This window comes from Oncorhynchus mykiss, chromosome 13, assembly GCF_057628025.1.
Source record: "Oncorhynchus mykiss isolate SJ-2025 chromosome 13, ASM5762802v1, whole genome shotgun sequence".
NCBI lineage: Eukaryota > Metazoa > Chordata > Actinopteri > Salmoniformes > Salmonidae > Oncorhynchus > Oncorhynchus mykiss.
The window spans coordinates 28,756,287-28,774,781 of record NC_143034.1 but is presented as its reverse complement, the minus strand read 5'-3'; the positions used below and the strand labels follow the sequence as shown (position 1 = coordinate 28,774,781).

Below are 18,495 nucleotides of genomic sequence, written 5' to 3'. Positions count from 1 at the left end.
CAATTATTGAAATTCCAGACCAGAAGCAGAATGAAATGATTTGATAACATTAAGTGCAGAAGCCATTTGACCCTTGTCTTTTAGAAACAGAGCGGTATCGTCTGCTAATTGAGATATGTATTTATTTTCCAAATATTGAAATACCCTTTATTTCAGGGTTGTTTAAAATTAATAAGAACGCTGAAATAGGGCAACCATGGAATATTTGAGATGTGTTACGATTAATCGTAACTTCATATCTTTATAAAACATATTGATAACAGAGACAAAACTAGTCCCGAAACCGAAAGTGCACATCGAAAGTATTAGCATTGTGTTGAATTGTATCAAATGCTTCAAAAAAGTCGAGGAATAAAATAATAGCCTCGGGGTCAACTGAATCAAACTGAATCAAGTCTCAAACTAACCCAATGTCACAGTTGATGTGGCGACCTTTCATGAAACCAATTTGGGTTTCAACAATACGCCGGTTTAAGCCCATTTTAAGTCTATTAGCATATGCTAAAATTATCAATTTATATTTCGCCCTTGCAGAAGGCAGGAATCGTGGTCACAGGCAGGCAATGGTCATACACAGGTAGGCAAACAGGCAGGTGAATCAAAAGTAGGACTGAAGGCTATAACTGGTTCTCACACACGAGCTAGGAAATGTCTTAGTAGAGTCAAAACGGAAGACAGGGCTACCTTCAAGAATACAAAGAAACAGAACACACAGTTGACTAAGAAAATAAATACAGAGCCTTACACTTAGGGTTTTTACACAAGGTATTGTCAATATTTAAGGCAGAAAGAGATTTTCTCTTAAAGTTACTTTTTTTTTCACCCTCTAACCCATTTTGCTCTTGATCTAATAAAGTCGGTATTAGCTAAATCAGTTTACATTTGATCTAGTTCTATTCGAGATGTATTCAGATCTGTTTCTTCCTTTTCTGAAGGGATATGCTTTTCTAAAAGAACATTCAATTTATTCATATACTCATATTCTTTCAAACATTTTTGCTACTTTAATTCCTTACTGCGTGAAATAGCGATATATCTTACTTTGAATTTAAATATTTCCCAGCTACTTCCATGCTTTGGTTCTAAAATAATTTAAATTAAACGAGTCAATGATCAAGTTCTTTAAGCTCTTGTTCAAGACTGGATAATTTAGGAGTGAATTATTACATTTCCAGTATTCTGGAACGCCACTGGATTTTTCTGAACATTCTTAACTTAAATAATATAATTGTATGATCAGTCAAAGGAGCAGGTTTTATGGCTTACTTGTACATACTGTAAAAGTGGGGGGGAAATGGGATTGTGGATTTGACCATCGTTTACCTATTACACAGGTATAGGTGTATTCGTTTCAAGTGTGTATTAAAGAAGCGCCATGCATCAATCACTGTCAGTTTATTGCAAAATTAGGTTATGATGTCACTATTCTGAGATCTTTGCGCTATTCTAGGTGGAAATATATCTAAAGAGTTATAAGGTGTTTCATTAAAGTCTCCAGCTATTATAAGCCATGCATTTGTGTACTTGTTTTGCAGCTCAGTAAGCTTATCAGTCTTATTTGAGGTAAGAGTTGTACCTATACACATTGCATATAATAAAAAACACGTATCTAGTTTGGAGATCAATATAACCCATCTCCCATCTTTGGACATACAAGACTCTGAAATATCACCTCTGAATGTATGAGGCAATATCATAGTACCAGCTGAGTGGTAAGACCCGTGACTATAATAAACAGTATTTCCCCATTGTGATTTCCAAAAACTAGAATCTGAATCGCAGGAGCGAGTCTTCTGGATTAGAATGAAATTTGCTTTAGAGTGTTTACAAAATAAATAAAAAAGTGGTTTTCTTTTAGTTATGGTTCGTAAACCCCTGTCATTTAGAGATACAATATTTAGTGCATTGAATTCAATGCGCCCTGTGCTTTGGAGAAAACATACATGTGGCGCGTGACCGGAAGTTGTAACACTGCTGATGCTACGTTCCCCCATTAATCCAAAGCTGTGAACAGGTATTTCAATTTTTCTTGACAATTGTGTTACCCCAAGTTGCAGAGAGAGTCTTGCTATATATACGCTTTATATCATGCAAAAGGAAATGATTAATTAACTTGACGAACAATAACACACGCCGCTGGTGAGAGATTTGCTAGCCACTCATTCCAATGTTTACAAATGTCCCCCTAAGCAAGTGTGGCTGACTAGTGACAGTGACAGCTAGCTAGCTAGCTAGACCATGTACAACTGAATCATAGAGGTAGACTGCTTATAGAGACACAAACACATTTCTTATGACCAGCCAAAACAAAACATTTAGCTACATATGTACTGTAACTAGCTAGTACAGAACTGTGTTGTAGCCTATGTGAACTCACCCTTAAAAGCCCAACCTGTTTGACGAGCTAAACACCGGTAGGCCTGGTTGTAGTCAACTGCAAGTGTTGCTGACAGATTTGATCAGACCGGCTGAAAAACGAATTACAGAAGTAGTATAGATATCTGCAATGTTTATAAACGTTTCCCTAGATGCTTGGAGAATGGGGAGAGGTGTGGTGGCTGATTTTGGCCCCAGTGAGTTGTTCTCTGGCCTGTGCCACACGGACACCCTTGACCCGTTCCCAGTGTGGCGGGATGGAGCCATCAGCCCCTGTTTTAACCAGCTGGTTCTGGGAGCCCTGGCTCACGCTGTAGTGGCCGTCTTCAGTGCCTGCTACCTGAGTGCTCAGAGGTAATGTTAGGTCACACAGTCAGGCCCCTCACAAAATCACAAGGCATAGGCTAAAACATTCTGGCCACTATTAATCCTACAGCACATACAGTAGTATGCGATACAGACCCACATATTGTACCTACGTGTACCTAGGTAAAATAAAGATGTTTGATTTCTACCTCCAGAACAGTAAGTTCAGTTCTGTACTAGATCCCTTTCTGTAGATTGGCATCTTTATTATATCTATTATATCTAGCCAGGCCATATTTCAGACAGTTCATCGACCATTTTATCCTTTTGCATTACACAGATGCAGCCTCCTCCGGCCCTCTCCCCCGTGTGGTTGGGGCCTCAGGGTGGCCTCAGCCCTGCTGGTGACCCTGCTCTTCGTGGTGGACTTGGTCCTGGTGGTCCTCCTCCACCGGGGGGACATGTACCTGGACATCCTGGCTGATGGATGTGCCGTCCTGGCATGGCTGGTCCACTTTGGGGCCCTGCTTGTCCTCCAGAGGTCCATCTATAGAAGAACCAGGGGTCCCTCTGTGTTACTACTGCTGGTCCTGTTGCCTATCCCTAACCTGGTGGTCACCCTGCTGGCTTACGCCCATAAGGCCACCTACCTGGACCTGGCGGAGCCCTTTAGAGTGGCACGGCTGGTGCTCGCAGTCACCCGGGGACTCTCTCTCCTGGTCTACCTCCTGGCCTTCGTTGCTCCCTGCGTCGGTGAAGGGAGTTACACCTCCATGTCCGTCAATGATGCAGACAGCTCTCTCCTCATCCCAGAGAGTTCCTACCAGGACACGGGAGAGGTGGTGGCAGAGGATGGCAGTAGCTTCATCTCCCGCCTGATGTACCTGTGGTTGAACCCTCTACTGAGGCGCGGCCGGCGTGGGGAGCTGGAGAGGCCATGCAATGTCTATCTCCTTCCCCGGAGGCTCCGCACCAGTGCAGTGCGCCGACACTTCCTCCGCTGCTGGGAGGACTGCCAACAGAGGGAAGCAACACAGAGAAGGAACACTACACCCAGGCCTGCAAACAAGAGCCTACAGAACAGAACATGGACTTCACCCCTCCAGGAGGGTATAGCAGTGGAGGAGGTAGGACTGTTAAAAGTGTTGCACAAAGCCTTCGGGCTACGCTACTACTTGCTTGGTGTGCTGAAGCTAGCGGGCAACATGCTGAGCTTCGCAGGACCCCTGCTCCTCAGCAGCCTGGTGTACTACATGGAAGAGGAGGGGGCCCCCGTCAGCCAGGGGGCCTGGTGTGCCACGGGCTTCTTCTTCAGCACCTTCTTCTCTGCCCTTATCCGGAACATCTTTGCCTTCGAAGTCTCGAAGGTCTCACTCTCAGCGCGCGCCGCCCTCATCTCCGCCATCTACGGGAAAGCACTGCGGGTCAGTGGCGGCAGCCTGGCAGCGCGGTTCACCCTGGGCGAGGTGGTCAACTTCATGAGCACGGACACGGACCACGTGATCAACTTCTTCAACAATTTCCACGAGGTGTGGAGTCTGCCCTTCCAGTTCTCCATTGCCCTCTACCTGCTCTACCTGCAGGTGGGTTTGGCCTTCCTAGGAGGACTGGGTGTGGCTCTGCTGCTGGTGCCGCTCAATAAGGTGCTGGCCTCGAAGATCATGGAGAATAACAAGCACATGCTCACACATAAGGATAGTCGTGTCAAGGTGAGAAATTCTTTGACTATCTTCTACTTTTATCTTAACACTCCAACCATAGCAACACCTATATGAATGCTATTATTTTTATTGTTTAGAGCAGTGCTATTAAGTAGTAATGAAGTAGTAATTACAACACACAACTTCTATAGCTTTTATATTAAAAGTCTTCGATGTCAAGCTGCGAAACTGCTTGCAGACGTTTCACCTAAAGATGTGAGCTCAACAATGTCGTCTGTCTGCCCTGTCCTTACCTTCCAGCTAATGACAGAGGTCCTCTTTGGAATACGAGTCATCAAGTTCTACAACTGGGAGGCCTACTTTGCCCAGAAGATAGCAGATTTTCGGGGGCAAGAGCTGTCCCACCTCAAGGCCATTAAGTACCTGGATGCTGTGTGCGTGTACACCTGGGGATCTCTACCCATAGTCATATCTATCATCACCTTTGTCACATACGTGCTGCTCGGCCATGAGCTCACTGCAGCCACGGTAGGCATGGTCCATATTTCATTTTGTGAAACTAGAGTGCTTCATCCGATAGTAGTTTCCATTTAAAAGTGAGCAAAATATTTTGCAATCAATCTGTTCCAATGTCCTCACTAGCAATACCACCTTGTATGAAGTAATGTTTCGGATAGAACATTCCAAGTGGTAGCTATGCTAGAATGGACATTGGAACAGACATACTAGCTATTGAAAGACCTAACTGATACCCAGGAACACAATGATGATGTGGGTGCATGAGACTAATTCGAATAGGGACACTTTCCCTCCTCCATTGCAGGTGTTCACCACTCTGGCCCTAGTGGGCATGCTGATCGTCCCCCTCAACAGCTTCCCCTGGGTCATCAACGGCACCCTGGAGGCCAAGGTGTCCCTGGACCGTATCCAACGCTTTCTCAAGCTTCCCAACCAGGACCTCGATGCATATTTCAGTCTCGGTAGGTGTGTGTGTGCATGCTCAGCATAAATAAAGTACATTTTGCTTGTACATACATTATTAATTAATACATGTGCAATAACTGTGTCTATGAAAGTGAGATATGCAAATATGTGCATGAAATGTTTTTCATTGACTTTGTGGCTCCAACTTACAGTGGCCCCTGAGGACCCCCAGGACACCATTGTGATGAGTCAGGGCATATTCTCATGGCAGGGGCCTGGGAGGCCAGACCACCCCACAAGCTCTGATACTGAATCCCCCAAAGGAAGTCTGATGCTCCATAGCCTCAACCTATCCATCACTAAGGTGTGTACCCTGCATCACAAACTATGTAACCTATACAGCTTGGAAATCATGGGGTCTACCATCTTATCACAGCAAAGTTGTAGTATTTTTTTTTCTTGTCTGCCAGGGATCCCTAGTTGTTGTGGTGGGCAAGGTGGGCTGTGGGAAGAGCTCCTTACTGGCAGCCATCACTGGAGAACTCAACCGGTAGTGCTCACTGCCTCATTTACAAAGCTTACAAAGCTCAAGTAAATTTGTTTTGTTGGTTTATTTCAATGACCTTTTTGGATCTATCGTTGAGTTGTTACTTCCCTCTGTAGGCGTGGAGGTGATGTATACGTCCAGGGCAGGGAGGATGGGTTTGGTCTAGCCGCTCAGGAGCCGTGGATCCAGCATGCAACAGTTCGGGACAACATCCTGTTTGGTAAGGACTACAACAGTTCTTTCTACCAGGCCGTGGTGGAGGCCTGTGCGCTCACGGACGACCTCAATGTGAGACTCACCTCTCTTTTTCACTTTCTTTATTTGTTTCTCTCTCTCTGCTTCAATCTCTCTTATCCTCATAGACAACCTCAATGCTAGCTTTATCCCTTGTTCCATTTTTATTTGGGCCCAGTCTAAACTTTACTTGACCAACCTCTAATATATTTGTTATATACCAATGAATGTTAATAAACACAAATTACAAACTCGGTGCATTTGATAATATTTGACTGAATTGTCTTGTTTGTCCAGATTCTACCTAATGGGGACAGGACCGAGGTGGGAGAGAACGGAGTGACTCTGAGTGGAGGACAGAAAGCTCGCCTGGCCTTGGCCAGAGCTGTTTACATGGTAAGAGTCCTCACCAGAATCCATGGTAACACAACAGCCATCTAGAAAAGACAGAGACTGTGTATCAGTGAATCTCCAACTTTATTTAACAAGCAAGCTTTTGCCAGGTTAGAAGTATGGATGGCAGAAAACATTAAATCATTTGCTTTTTGTATTGAATGTCAATCTCTCTTTTAAACGAACAAGGAGAAAGACATTTTCCTCCTGGACGATCCACTGGCAGCAGTAGACTCTGACGTGGCCCATCACCTCATGGAGAGATGCATCATGGGGATCCTCAGGAGCAAGACCAGAATCCTATGCACCCACCGCATAGAGTTTGTGGACAAAGCTGATGTGGTGATTCTCATGGACAATGGAACAATTATTAAAACAGGTAGTGAACTCTGGCCTTACGTTCTTCAATTGATAATGGAATAATGAATTACATTTCTGTGCAAATGCATATGTCTGAATAAACTCTCTGTCCTTCTCATTCGTTTTAAATAGGTACACCTGAAGAGGTCCTTCCTTTGGTAGAAGCAGTGCCCAAGAACCGGAAGAATGACAGTAATGCAAAGGAGAAAGGTACCAGTAGTCATTTATGTCTCTTAGCGTTGTGTTTTGGAATATATTGCTTGCAACACAGTGCTAATATCACTGATGCAGAGGAATGAAAGTCCATTTGATTATTATCTACACCTTGTTGTTGAATTGAGTGATGGACCACTCCATGGAAAAATTGGCAGGTGTTTTTATTTGCGTTCTGACTTGAATCAGATGTCATTGAGCGAGAGGAGAAGCAGGGTCCGTCCAATGAGCTGTTTGCGGAGGAGGAGTCTTCACTGTCAAGGGAGGAGCAGAAGGCAGTGGGCGGGCTGGCCTGGAAGGTTTACCACACCTACTGGAGAGCGGTAGGAGGGGCCTTGGCTGTCTCCATCTTGCTGTCCCTACTCCTCATGCAAAGTACAGCTACCACCAGGCGCCTTAATATGACATCACACTTCTGTTGCCTTTGCTGGATTGTTTATGAATTTGACATTTTGCTGTCTCTGTCTCAGCCTCTAAGAATGTGTCTGACTGGTGGCTGTCCCACTGGATCTCTAACCTAAAGAACAATCGTTCCACCCAGAGTGTTCTCTTGCCTGCCTACAGCTCACCACACCTGCTGCTATTCTCTCCTGGAGGACTAATGTAAGTTAGATGTTGTTAGAATGTTGAGACTGATACACTGGATAAGATTAAATTACTCAGAATATGCAGTGTCATTCCTCTTATATAATCCACTGTTAGGTTCTAAATAACATGGCAAAAACTGATGGGCAACTATAAAAGCTCAAACCAAGTTTATTCACCCAAAGGGTCGGACAGCTGAGCAGACAAAAACAGCACGAGTTTCCCCCAGCACGAGTATATATACCCCAATTTGGGTGAAGTATCCTCCTCTTCTCTAAACGTGACATCTTTATTGCTAGGCAGGAAGTTAAGTGATGCGGGCAATAAACAGTTCCTTCTCCCTTAATCTGACCTGACCTCTGCCCCACATTCCTTACTAAACCACAGCTCTCCACCCTTATCAGTGACTGCAACGGTGTGATTGCCTTTCCTTTACTCAGTACATTCCAAGCTTAACTGCCTCCACCATATACATTCCTGCTACAGATAACCATTTACTTCTGGTGTAGAAACCAGACTATGGCACTCCATATTTCAAGTTTAGGAGTCAGAACCCATCACCACTTATGACTCCACACTGCTTTAAGTCACACTTAGGTACTCTCCATTGATATTACAGAGCCTCTAAATCTAAATCCTTTAGATTGTGCAGTAAATGGATTAGGTGTCAAATCGCAGAGACTTCCATGATGCAGCACACACGCATGACAAGATTGATTCAAATGTGTGTTTTATCCCCAGGTTCCCTGTCAATATTATGGAAACGACAGCTTTCGCCAACATGAGCTCGGAGGTGAAGTTCTATCTGACAGTTTACTGTTCCATTGCGGGTGCCAACACGGTCTTCACCGCCTTCCGAGCCTTCCTCTTCGCCTTTGGAGGCATCCGTGCAGCATCGGTCGTCCACAACAGGCTGCTTGACACAGTCCTCAAGGTTGAGCGTCTTCTGTTCAGTTGACCCCTCGGGAAACTGGTTTAGTCATGACCATGGTCATGGTTTCAATCATGCAAAAGCAGTATTTTACATTTTATAGCATAATTATGATTTTTCTGAAAAATGATCACGGTTCAACTCATGCTGTGAGAGCAGTGGAGGCTGCTGAGGGGAGGATGGCTCAAAGTAATGGCTGGAATGGTGTCAATGGAATGGTATAAAACATCTCAAAGACGTGGTTTCCATGTGGTTGATAACACTCCATTGACTCCATTCCAACCATTATCCATTCCAGCCTCTACTGTGTGAGAGTTGATGTTCTGTAGATAATTTACAGTGTACTTGTTTTGTCCACACATTCCTAGTGGTGGGTACTGTTTGTAAAAAAATATATATATGTTTTATACACGTTGTAGTATTTATTTGAAAGGTATATTATTTTGTACATAAACAAAAATGCTTTATTGGATAGAGGTGAGACAGTGGGAAAGATAGTTTTAGGCTGAAAAGGCATTGGTCCGGATTCAAACCCATGCTGCAGCCATATATGTGATCTGAAGGCAGTGGTTCAGACTGCTAGACTACCTTAATACACGTGTTTGTAGTGTTTACTGTTTACATTTCCATGATAGAGTAAAAACACACCTAACTAACCCTGACCCGCCTCTCTCTATATCAATCCAGGCTACAGTTACCTTCTTCGACACTACACCGCTGGGCCGTGTCCTTAACCGCTTCTCCTCCGACCTGTACAGCGTGGATGACACTCTCCCTTTCTTCCTCAACATCCTGCTGGCTAGCATCTTCAGCCTGCTGGGCATGCTGGTAGTGATGAGCTACGGCCTGCCCTGGTTCCTAGTGGCCCTGCTGCCCCTGGGCCTGCTCTACCACCTCACACAGCGCTTCTACCGACACACATCCAGAGACCTGAAGCGTCTGTGCAGCCTCACCCTCTCGCCGGTTTATTCACATTTCTCTGAGACGCTGAGTGGCCTCGGTACCATCCGAGCAAGTTCCAGTGCCTCCAGGTGAGGACGGTAAAGTTAGAATGAGGAATTTATATTTTGGACCCACTCTAGATCTGGTGGTTACCAACCTTGATTTGGCTAGTTGAATCAGGGGTGTTAGCGGTTAGATCTGAGCTTGCACAAAAGCCGGCTCAACTTGTACCTCTCTAGGACCAGTCCAAGGTCCAAGCCAAAACATAGTTGTTGTTTTTTTGGAAGGAGGTTCATGTTCTCCGTCTGTCTGTTGTGGCTCTAGATTTGAGGAGGAGAACGAGAGGCGTCTGGAGCAGAACCAGCGCTGTCTGTTCCTTAGCAACGCCGCCATGCAGTGGCTGGACATCCGCCTGCAGATGATCGGCGTTGTCGTGGTGACGGGCATCAGCGTGATCGCCGTCGTCCAGCACCAGTTCAAATCCATCGACCCGGGTGAGCACCCAGCTAGCATGTTAGCATGTGTCCCATAGTCAGCACAGGTTTAGCACAACACAGGCCTTGATTACACTGTTGATGTCTACTAGTTGTTGAGGCTGCTGTAGAGGAGAATCTAGAAATAGTATCAGTACATGTACTTTGAGTATACAAAACATTAAGAACACCTCTTTCCATGACGTAGACTGACCAGGTGAATCCAGGTGTTAGCTATGATCCCTTATTAATGTCACTTTTTAAATCAACTTCAATCAGTGTTGATGAAGGGGAGGAGACAGGTTTAAGAAGGATTTTTAAGCCTTGAGAAAATTGAGACATGGATTGTGTATGTGTGCCATTCAGAGGATGAATGGGCAAGACGAAATATTTAAGTGCCTTTTGAACAGGGTACTGTAGTAGGTGCCAGGTGCTCCGTTTGTGTCAAGAATTGCAACGCTGCTGGGTTTTTCTACGCGCAACAGTTTCCAGTGTGTATCAAGAATGGTCCACCACCCAAAGGACATCCAGCCAACTTGACACAACTGTGGAAAGCATTGGAGTCAACATGGGCCAGCATCCCTGTGGAATGCTATCGACACCTTATAGAGTCCATGCCCCGACGAATTGAGGCGGTTCTGAGGGCAATATTGTTTTGTATAGAGTATACTCAGTGTATGTCTTGTTTGCTGTGCCTAGGCCTTAATAACAACTGTTTGTCCAATGGTTGTTCTCCCTGCCAGGTCTGGTGGGTCTGTCCCTGTCCTATGCTCTGTCCATCACAGGCCTGCTGTCAGGCCTCATCTTCAACTTTACCCAGACAGAGATGCAGCTGGTGAGTGTGGAGCGCACCGAGGAGTACTCCACCACCCTGCCCACTGAGCCACAACACAGCAACCCACAGGTGAGGAGTCCTGTGAGGACATGTGTCTTATAGCATGCTACTCAGTTGCACCCCATTGAGGCTTTTTTTCTTTTCAGAAGTGTAAGCCACTCTGTAGACCTTTTAGAAGGTTATGTGGCAGGTTTTCAGTAGCTGTCTTTATGAGGTGTTGGATAGGTGTTATTTCTAAAATTACTACATCTATTTGTTCAAGTTCTTTGGGTATTTTAGCCTGGTCAGTTACTTCTTACTGAAGTGGCCATTCAGGGGAATAGAAAACAAGTACATTTGTTAAATGACTGAGGACCCATCTACTTCCGTCTTTACCATAGGTGCCCACCTCGTGGCCGGAGCAGGGTTGGGTGGAGTTCCGTGGGGCCGTGCTGTCCTACAGAGAGGGGCTGCCTAATGCCCTGGACGGGGTGAGCCTGGTGGTCCGGCCTGGGGAGAAGGTGGGGGTGGTAGGCCGGACGGGCTCAGGCAAGTCGACCCTGTTCCTGGCCCTCTTCCGCATGGTGGAGCTGAACCAGGGTCAGATCTTACTGGATGGAGTGGACACCAGCCAGGTGGGACTGGCCCAGCTCAGGTGAGAGGATTAAGAGATGATGGTGGTGATATGATTTTAACTTTTTTTTTTCAACTGATAATGATGGGGATCTGTGCATCTGTAATAAAAGCTCTTTATAGGTGATGAATTTGAATTTGATGAATTTTTTTACACTTTATTTGTGGCTCCCCCTTCAGGTCCAAACTGGCCATCATCCCCCAGGACCCATTCCTGTTCAGCGGGACAGTGAGAGAGAACCTGGACCCATGTGGACGTCACCCTGACCCCCGGCTACTGGAGGCCCTGGAACACTGTCACCTCAACCCTGTCATCAACCGCATCGGTGAGAGAGAGGGAGGGTGGGAGAGAAAGAGTGGGGGAAGAGAGGATTGAGGACAGTAGAGGAGGGAGATTGTGATGGTGATAGAAGGGAGATGATGAAAAATTATGCAAATGAGAGGGTGAAAGTAAGCCGCTACATTCCGGTACCAACAAAATAAATAGTGGGGGTACGTCATACCAGTAAAACGTGACCCATCGCAATAATTTAAAGGAAATGCCAAGAAAACTATATTCAATTATACCATTATTTAACATTACCGCATGTCGGCTGCATGAAAATGAGCGAGTCCGTATTGCGCTGTGGTTCGAAGAAAACACTAAAATGTTGGAAAGGCGGAGATAAGTGACCGAGATGCGTGCGTACAGCATTGGATGCATCATTTCGGGATACAAGTGTAGTGGGCCTAATGACAATCGCTGAATGTCATTACACTTTTATTTTTTTTTGTAACAGATTTGTCTTTCCATTCAGCAAATTGCAGGTGGATGCTGGAATTATATTATGTGTGGCCAAACGTGCGTGTGAAAACCTCATGACTGGTTGTTTTTATGCCACATTCAAAGTTAACAGGGATTCTATATGTAATCTATGCATCTAAACTCAGCAAAAAAAGAAATGTCCCTTTTTCAGGACCCTGTCTTTCAAAGATAATTTGTAAAAATCCAAATAACTTCACAGATCTTCATTGTAAAAGGTTTAAACACTGTTTCCCTTGCTTGTTCAATGAACCAGGAAGAACCATAAACAATTAATGAGCATGCACCTGTGGAACGGTCGTTAAGACACTTAACAGCTTACAGACGGTAGGCAATTAAGGTCACAGTTATGAAAACTTAGGACACTAAAGAGGCCTTTCTACTGACTCTGAAAAACACCAAAAGAAAGATGCACAGGGTCCCTGTTCATCTGTGTGAACGTGCCTTAGGCATGCTGCAAGGAGGCATGAGGACTGCAGATGTGTCCAGGGACATAAAGTGCAATGTTCGTACTGTGAGACGCCTAAGACAGCGCTACAGGGAGACAAGAGAGACAGTGGCAGACCACGTGTAAGAACACCTGCACAGGATTGGTACATCCGAACATCACACCTGCGGGACGGGACAGGTACAGGATGGCAACAACAACTTCCCGAGTTACACCAGGAACTCACAATCCCTTCATCAGTGCTCAGACTGTCCGCAGTAGGCTGAGAGAGGCTGGACTGATGGCTTGTAGGCCTGTTGTAAGGCAGGTCCTCACCAGACAACAACGTCACCTATGGGCACAAACCCACCGTCGGTTGACCAGACAGAACTGGCAAAAAGTGCTCTTCACTGACGAGTCACGGTTTTGTCTCACCAGGGGTGATGGTCGGAGTCATGTTTATCGTTGAAGGAATGAGCGTTACACCGAGGCCTGTACTCTTGAGCGGGATCGATTTGGAGGTGGAGGGTCCGTCATGGTCTGGAGCGGTGTGTCACAGGATTGTCGGACTGAGCTTGTTGTAATTGCAGGCAATCTCAACGCTGTGTGTTACAGGGAAGACATCCTCCTCCCTCATGTGGTACCCTTCCTGCAGGCTCATCCTGACATGACCCTCCAGCATGACAATGCCACCACGCACAGAACGAGCAGTATGGCTGATTTCCTGCAAGACAGGAATGTCAGTGTTTTGCCATGGCCAGCGAAGAGCCCAGATCTCAATCCCATTGAGCACGTCTGGGGCCTGTTGGATCGGAGGGTGAGGGCTAGGGCCATTCCCCCCCAGAAATGTCCGGGAACTTGCAGGTGCCTTGGTGGAAGAGTGGGGTAACATCTCACAGCAAGAACTGGCAAATCTGGTGCAGTCCATGAAGAGAGATGCACTGCAGTACTTAGTATCTGGTGTGGCCACCAGCTGCATTGACTATTACTTTTGATTTTGAACCCCACCCCCCCCCCCCCCCCCCCTGTTCAGGGACACATTATTCCATTTCTGTGAGTCACATGTCTGTGGAACTTGTTCGGTTTATGTCTCAGTTGTTGAATCTTATGTTCATACAAATATTTACACATGTTAAGTTTGCTGAAAATAAACGCAGTTGCCAGTGAGAGGATGTTTATTTTTTGATGAGTTTATGTGTCATTCTATGATTAGACTAGTGCTGAACATATTACCGCCACACCGGCAGTCCCGAGCCAGGAACGCAGTCAAATTCCACGTAACCGTTTAGTCATGGTAACTATGCTTCTCCAAGCTCTGATACTGCTGATGATCACTAGTAGCCTACCAAACTAGCTAACTGCCTGGTACTCTATTGTCCTTCTAATCACTCTGACATCAATGCAAACGTAATCGATGAGCTCATGTTGCGCAACATTTCTATAGGCTATGCAATTGCGGGAGAAAAGTGTTTTGATGGGATCCTCTTTTTAATAGAGGCCATCAGCTTTCTATAGGCTAGGCTTTCCTAATATTAAACACATTGCTTTGCTTTAAAACAGAAGTATAGCCTACCTGGCTGGCATTAAAATGAACCACGGGAAAACTCCATTCGCTATTTAAGCGCATAGATGACATGTATTTTTCCCCCTGCCCCTGTTCCGAGACCGGTCCATGATAATGGTCCATTCTAAATGAAAACTAATTTGACACATATTATTTAGTATATGTAAAGGCAAGAATAAATCAAGAATAGTCTAATGGGTGACATTATTAGCCCTTCACTTGTGAATGATCCCACTTGTGTGCATTAAGGCAAGAAACAACTCCTGTAGCCTAGCCCATAGGCCTATATGTTTTGATAAGGTTTGAATCACAACTAAAGTGGCCAAATAACTTCTTAAAATTTAAGCTCATTCATCCGTTTTTACAACCGGTGTAGAGCCTAACGTACATACATGGGCAGTGCGTGAGCTACACATTTGGGGAAAATCATTTTCACCATAAAAATTCACCTTTTTATAATAAAGAATTACATGCATAATCGCATTATGGTCACTTTTGAGAATGGCGTTTTCCCTGCTAATTGATTGCATTTTGGAACATTCGTGCTTATAGCCTACTGCCGTGTACTCCCTTTAGAAATCGTCTGGAGAAAGCATCCTTTCTATTTTATTCAGCTATGTTCAATTGAATTCTTCATACTATAAAATCATGCCACGGAATTCTAAGCAAATCTTGTCTGCTAAATGAACTAGTGTAGCCCACAGCCATATGGCATCGCCAGATCAGGGCCTAACATAATGACAACTCAGAGTATACTATTCTGTTCTTCTGAAACAGACTACATTTTCTTAATACCATGTTTCTTTAGACCTGTCTAAAATAAATCATGGATTTATTGTGATGGTGTAGGTTATATTACATGGATTTATTGTGATGGTGTAGGTTATATTACATGGATTTATTGTGATGGTGTAGGTTATATTACATGGATTTATTGTGATGGTGTAGGTAGACTATATTACATGGATTTATTGTGATGGTGTAGGCTATATTACATGGATTTATTGTGATGGTGTAGGTTATATTACATGGATTTATTGTGATGGTGTAGGTTATATTACATGGATTTATTGTGATGGTGTAGGTTATATTACATGGATTTATTGTGATGGTGTAGGCTATATTACATGGATTTATTGTGATGGTGTAGGTTATAGTACATGGATTTATTGTGATGGTGTAGGTTATATTACATGGATTTATTGTGATGGTGTAGGCTATATTACATGGATTTATTGTGATGGTGTAGGCTATATTACATGGATTTATTGTGATGGTGTAGGTTATATTACATGGATTTATTGTGATGGTGTAGGTTATATTACATGGATTTATTGTGAAGGTGTAGGCTATATTACATGGATTTATTGTGATGGTATAGGTTATATTACATGGATTTATTGTGATGTGTAGGTTATATTACATGGATTTATTGTGATGGTGTAGGTTATATTACATGGATTTATTGTGATGGTGTAGGTTATATTACATGGATTTATTGTGATGGTGTAGGCTATATTACATGGATTTATTGTGATGGTGTAGGCTATATTACATGGATTTATTGTGATGGTGTAGGTTATATTACATGGATTTATTGTGATGGTGTAGGCTATATTACATGGATTTATTGTGATGGTGTAGGTTATATTACATGGATTTATTGTGATGGTGTAGGTTATATTACATTGATTTATTGTGATAGTGTAGGTTATATTACATGGATTTATTGTGATGGTGTAGGCTATATTACATGGATTTATTGTGATGGTGTAGGTTATATTACATGGATTTATTGTGATGGTGTAGGTTATATTACATGGATTTATTGTGATGGTGTAGGTTATATTACATGGATTTATTGTGATGGTGTAGGTTATATTACATGGATTTATTGTGATGGTGTAGGTTATATTACATGGATTTATTGTGATGGTGTAGGCTATATTACATGGATTTATTGTGATGGTGTAGGTTATATTACATGGATTTATTGTGATGGTGTAGGTTATATTACATGGATTTATTGTGATGGTGTAGGTTATATTACATGGATTTATTGTGATGGTGTAGGTTATATTACATGGATTTATTGTGATGGTGTAGGTTATATTACATGGACTTATTAAAACATGTAGAGGTTCCAAAGGTCTGCATCGGTGTGGAAGCCAGGAGATGCCAAATGTGTTTAATAACGGTCAATTAACGGTCAATTACTGTGAGACAGGCAGTTATTTGCTTTAAAATCACAAAATGTCATGACCGCCACAGCCCTAGATTAGACCCATTTAAAAATGTTAAAAACGTGGTATGTCCTGTGTGGTAAGAAATGAATTCTACTTTCACCCCTGGTATCAAACCAAGTGAGAGTGAAAGAACAAGGAAGTAAAGGAGAGTGAGGAAAGGAAGAGAGTGAAGGTAGTAATTAGTTCATGTTTGTGTCTGTAAGAGTTTGGTCAGGTGGCCTCACTAACCTCTGTGAGTGTATTTGTGTATCTTAGGTGGTCTAGGTGCTGAGGTGGGAGAGCGGGGCAAGTCTCTCTCTCTGGGACAGAGACAGCTGCTGTGTCTGGCCAGGGCTCTGCTGACTGAAGCTAATGTAAGAACCAGCCCACACCATCCATCCATATCGATTGCTAACATGGCTTTGAATTCATCCATCCATACCAATTACTAACATGGCTTTGAATTGTCAACCATCCGTATAAATTACAAACATGGCTTTGAATTCAACCATCCATATCAATTACTAGCATAGCTTTATTTCTCAACCATTGTTTCCTCTCTATAGATTCTGTGCATTGACGAAGCTACAGCCAGCGTTGACCAAAAGACTGACAAACTGCTACAGCAGACAATCAGAGAGAAGTTTCAAGACAAGACCGTCCTCACCATTGCCCATAGGTAAATGATTCAGTGAACACAACTTTACATAATGATCTTAAGTTCTTTAGTAGACATTATACATTATACGAATTATACATAACTTGAGTTTTTATGGTACATTTTTAACGTAATTTGATGTCCTAGTTTAATAAAGTGACACCTTGATTTTCTCTTTCTCTGTCACCAGAATCAACACCATCATGGACTCAGACAGGGTGCTGGTGATGCATTCTGGGAAGGTGGTGGAGTTTGATACCCCTGCTGATCTGTGCCAAAGAGACGACTCCATTTTCTGCAAGCTGGTTGGCGGGAGGGGAGAGTGAGAAGAGAAGCTATCAGAGGACTAATGACAATGGGAAATGTCAATGGGGATCTCTCTCTGTTTCCCCACAGGAGGCCAGTGGTGGTCAGACTCTGTGGACCAACCAACCACCCGTCCAATGGAGGTGGTAGAAGTTGGCACTATAATAATTACTGGTCCAGGGTCAGATTATAATTTTTTTTATCCCCATGATCGTTAAGGTTAGGATTTGTTGTAGGGTAATTTGATCCTAGATCTGTAGTTAAGGGCGGCAACTTCTGCCTTGAGGCCCACCGACTGACATTTGACCTCAGAGAGTACGGTCTGAATAGACCAACCCGAGCGAGATTATTCTTTTACTACATTTTAGGAAGTCCGGTTAATTTTCTAACCTGGGCGTCATGTGGAATTTCTCTGCTTTTTATTCATGAAACACGTTAATGTGGTACGAAAGAACTGTCGGTGTCAACAGCACAGAGGTAATGAAGAAACAATGAAAAAGTACTTTAATTGCTTTTGTATGAAGTGAGTATTTTATAGCGCTATAATGATTTGGACTGAAAAGTTGTCTTCCTAGACAAGTCAGTCATTCACTTTGCAGCATCGTCAATCATTTATGAATGTCTGAGATTCCTTTTGCACCTGGTCTGTTGGCAGTATGATCTGTATAGCTAGAGTGCACAATAATGGACATTCTTCACATAGATAAAACACATGTTTACACACTGTTTTCTGTACGGACGTGCTACAGACAAATATAATTTGTGATAAATCAAGACAATTTAAAGTTACTATTTTTCTATTTGTTTACCATTCACACAGAGCACATTTGTTTGGAAGCTCCTCACAATATTGTTACGTCTGAGGATTTCAAGCCATTCTGTAGCAGAACTACTGTATATCAGTCATTTGAGAATGTTTCTGTTTTGTAATATACTGTAAGAGAGAACATCTCAGGGAGAATCGCCTTTACATGCAGCGTTTTCAGTAGTGGTCAGTACTCTCATGTACAGTAATATGAAGGTGTAACATATTCTAAATAAAATGGCTGCACTGGTTTTACACGTCTGGTCACTTTTTAGATTTATTGAGTTTGCTTGAACATCATTATGACAATCGTCAT

At 43.5% G+C, this 18,495-nt stretch overlaps 1 protein-coding gene across 7 annotated transcripts; it reads left to right on the top strand.

Moving 5' to 3' along the window:
• The first annotated feature begins 1,747 nt into the window (after nt 1–1,747).
• On the top strand, nt 1,748–18,430 carry abcc10 (ATP-binding cassette, sub-family C (CFTR/MRP), member 10). 7 transcript variants are annotated; one of them, XR_016485793.1, is made up of 22 exons: nt 1,760–2,014; nt 2,529–2,730; nt 3,023–4,391; nt 4,644–4,871; nt 5,167–5,323; nt 5,480–5,631; nt 5,738–5,817; nt 5,931–6,102; nt 6,346–6,444; nt 6,631–6,820; nt 6,934–7,011; nt 7,204–7,337; nt 7,485–7,617; nt 8,341–8,533; nt 9,218–9,561; nt 9,797–9,966; nt 10,689–10,849; nt 11,161–11,414; nt 11,573–11,718; nt 16,687–16,784; nt 16,977–17,089; nt 17,259–18,430. XR_016485793.1 is itself a non-coding variant. In XM_021557084.3 (22 exons), exons 2-22 carry the CDS (start codon nt 2,540–2,542, stop codon nt 17,392–17,394), a joined length of 4,608 nt encoding a protein of 1,535 aa, XP_021412759.3. In that variant the 5' UTR covers nt 1,760–2,014; nt 2,529–2,539; the 3' UTR covers nt 17,395–18,430. The 7 variants fall into 7 exon arrangements, 5 of the variants coding, with proteins under 5 accessions (XP_036796452.2, XP_021412759.3, XP_021412757.3 ...); XM_021557084.3 differs by having other exon boundaries at nt 7,204–7,389; nt 10,731–10,849; XM_021557082.3 differs by having other exon boundaries at nt 7,204–7,389.
• The last annotated feature ends 65 nt before the right edge of the window (nt 18,431–18,495 follow it).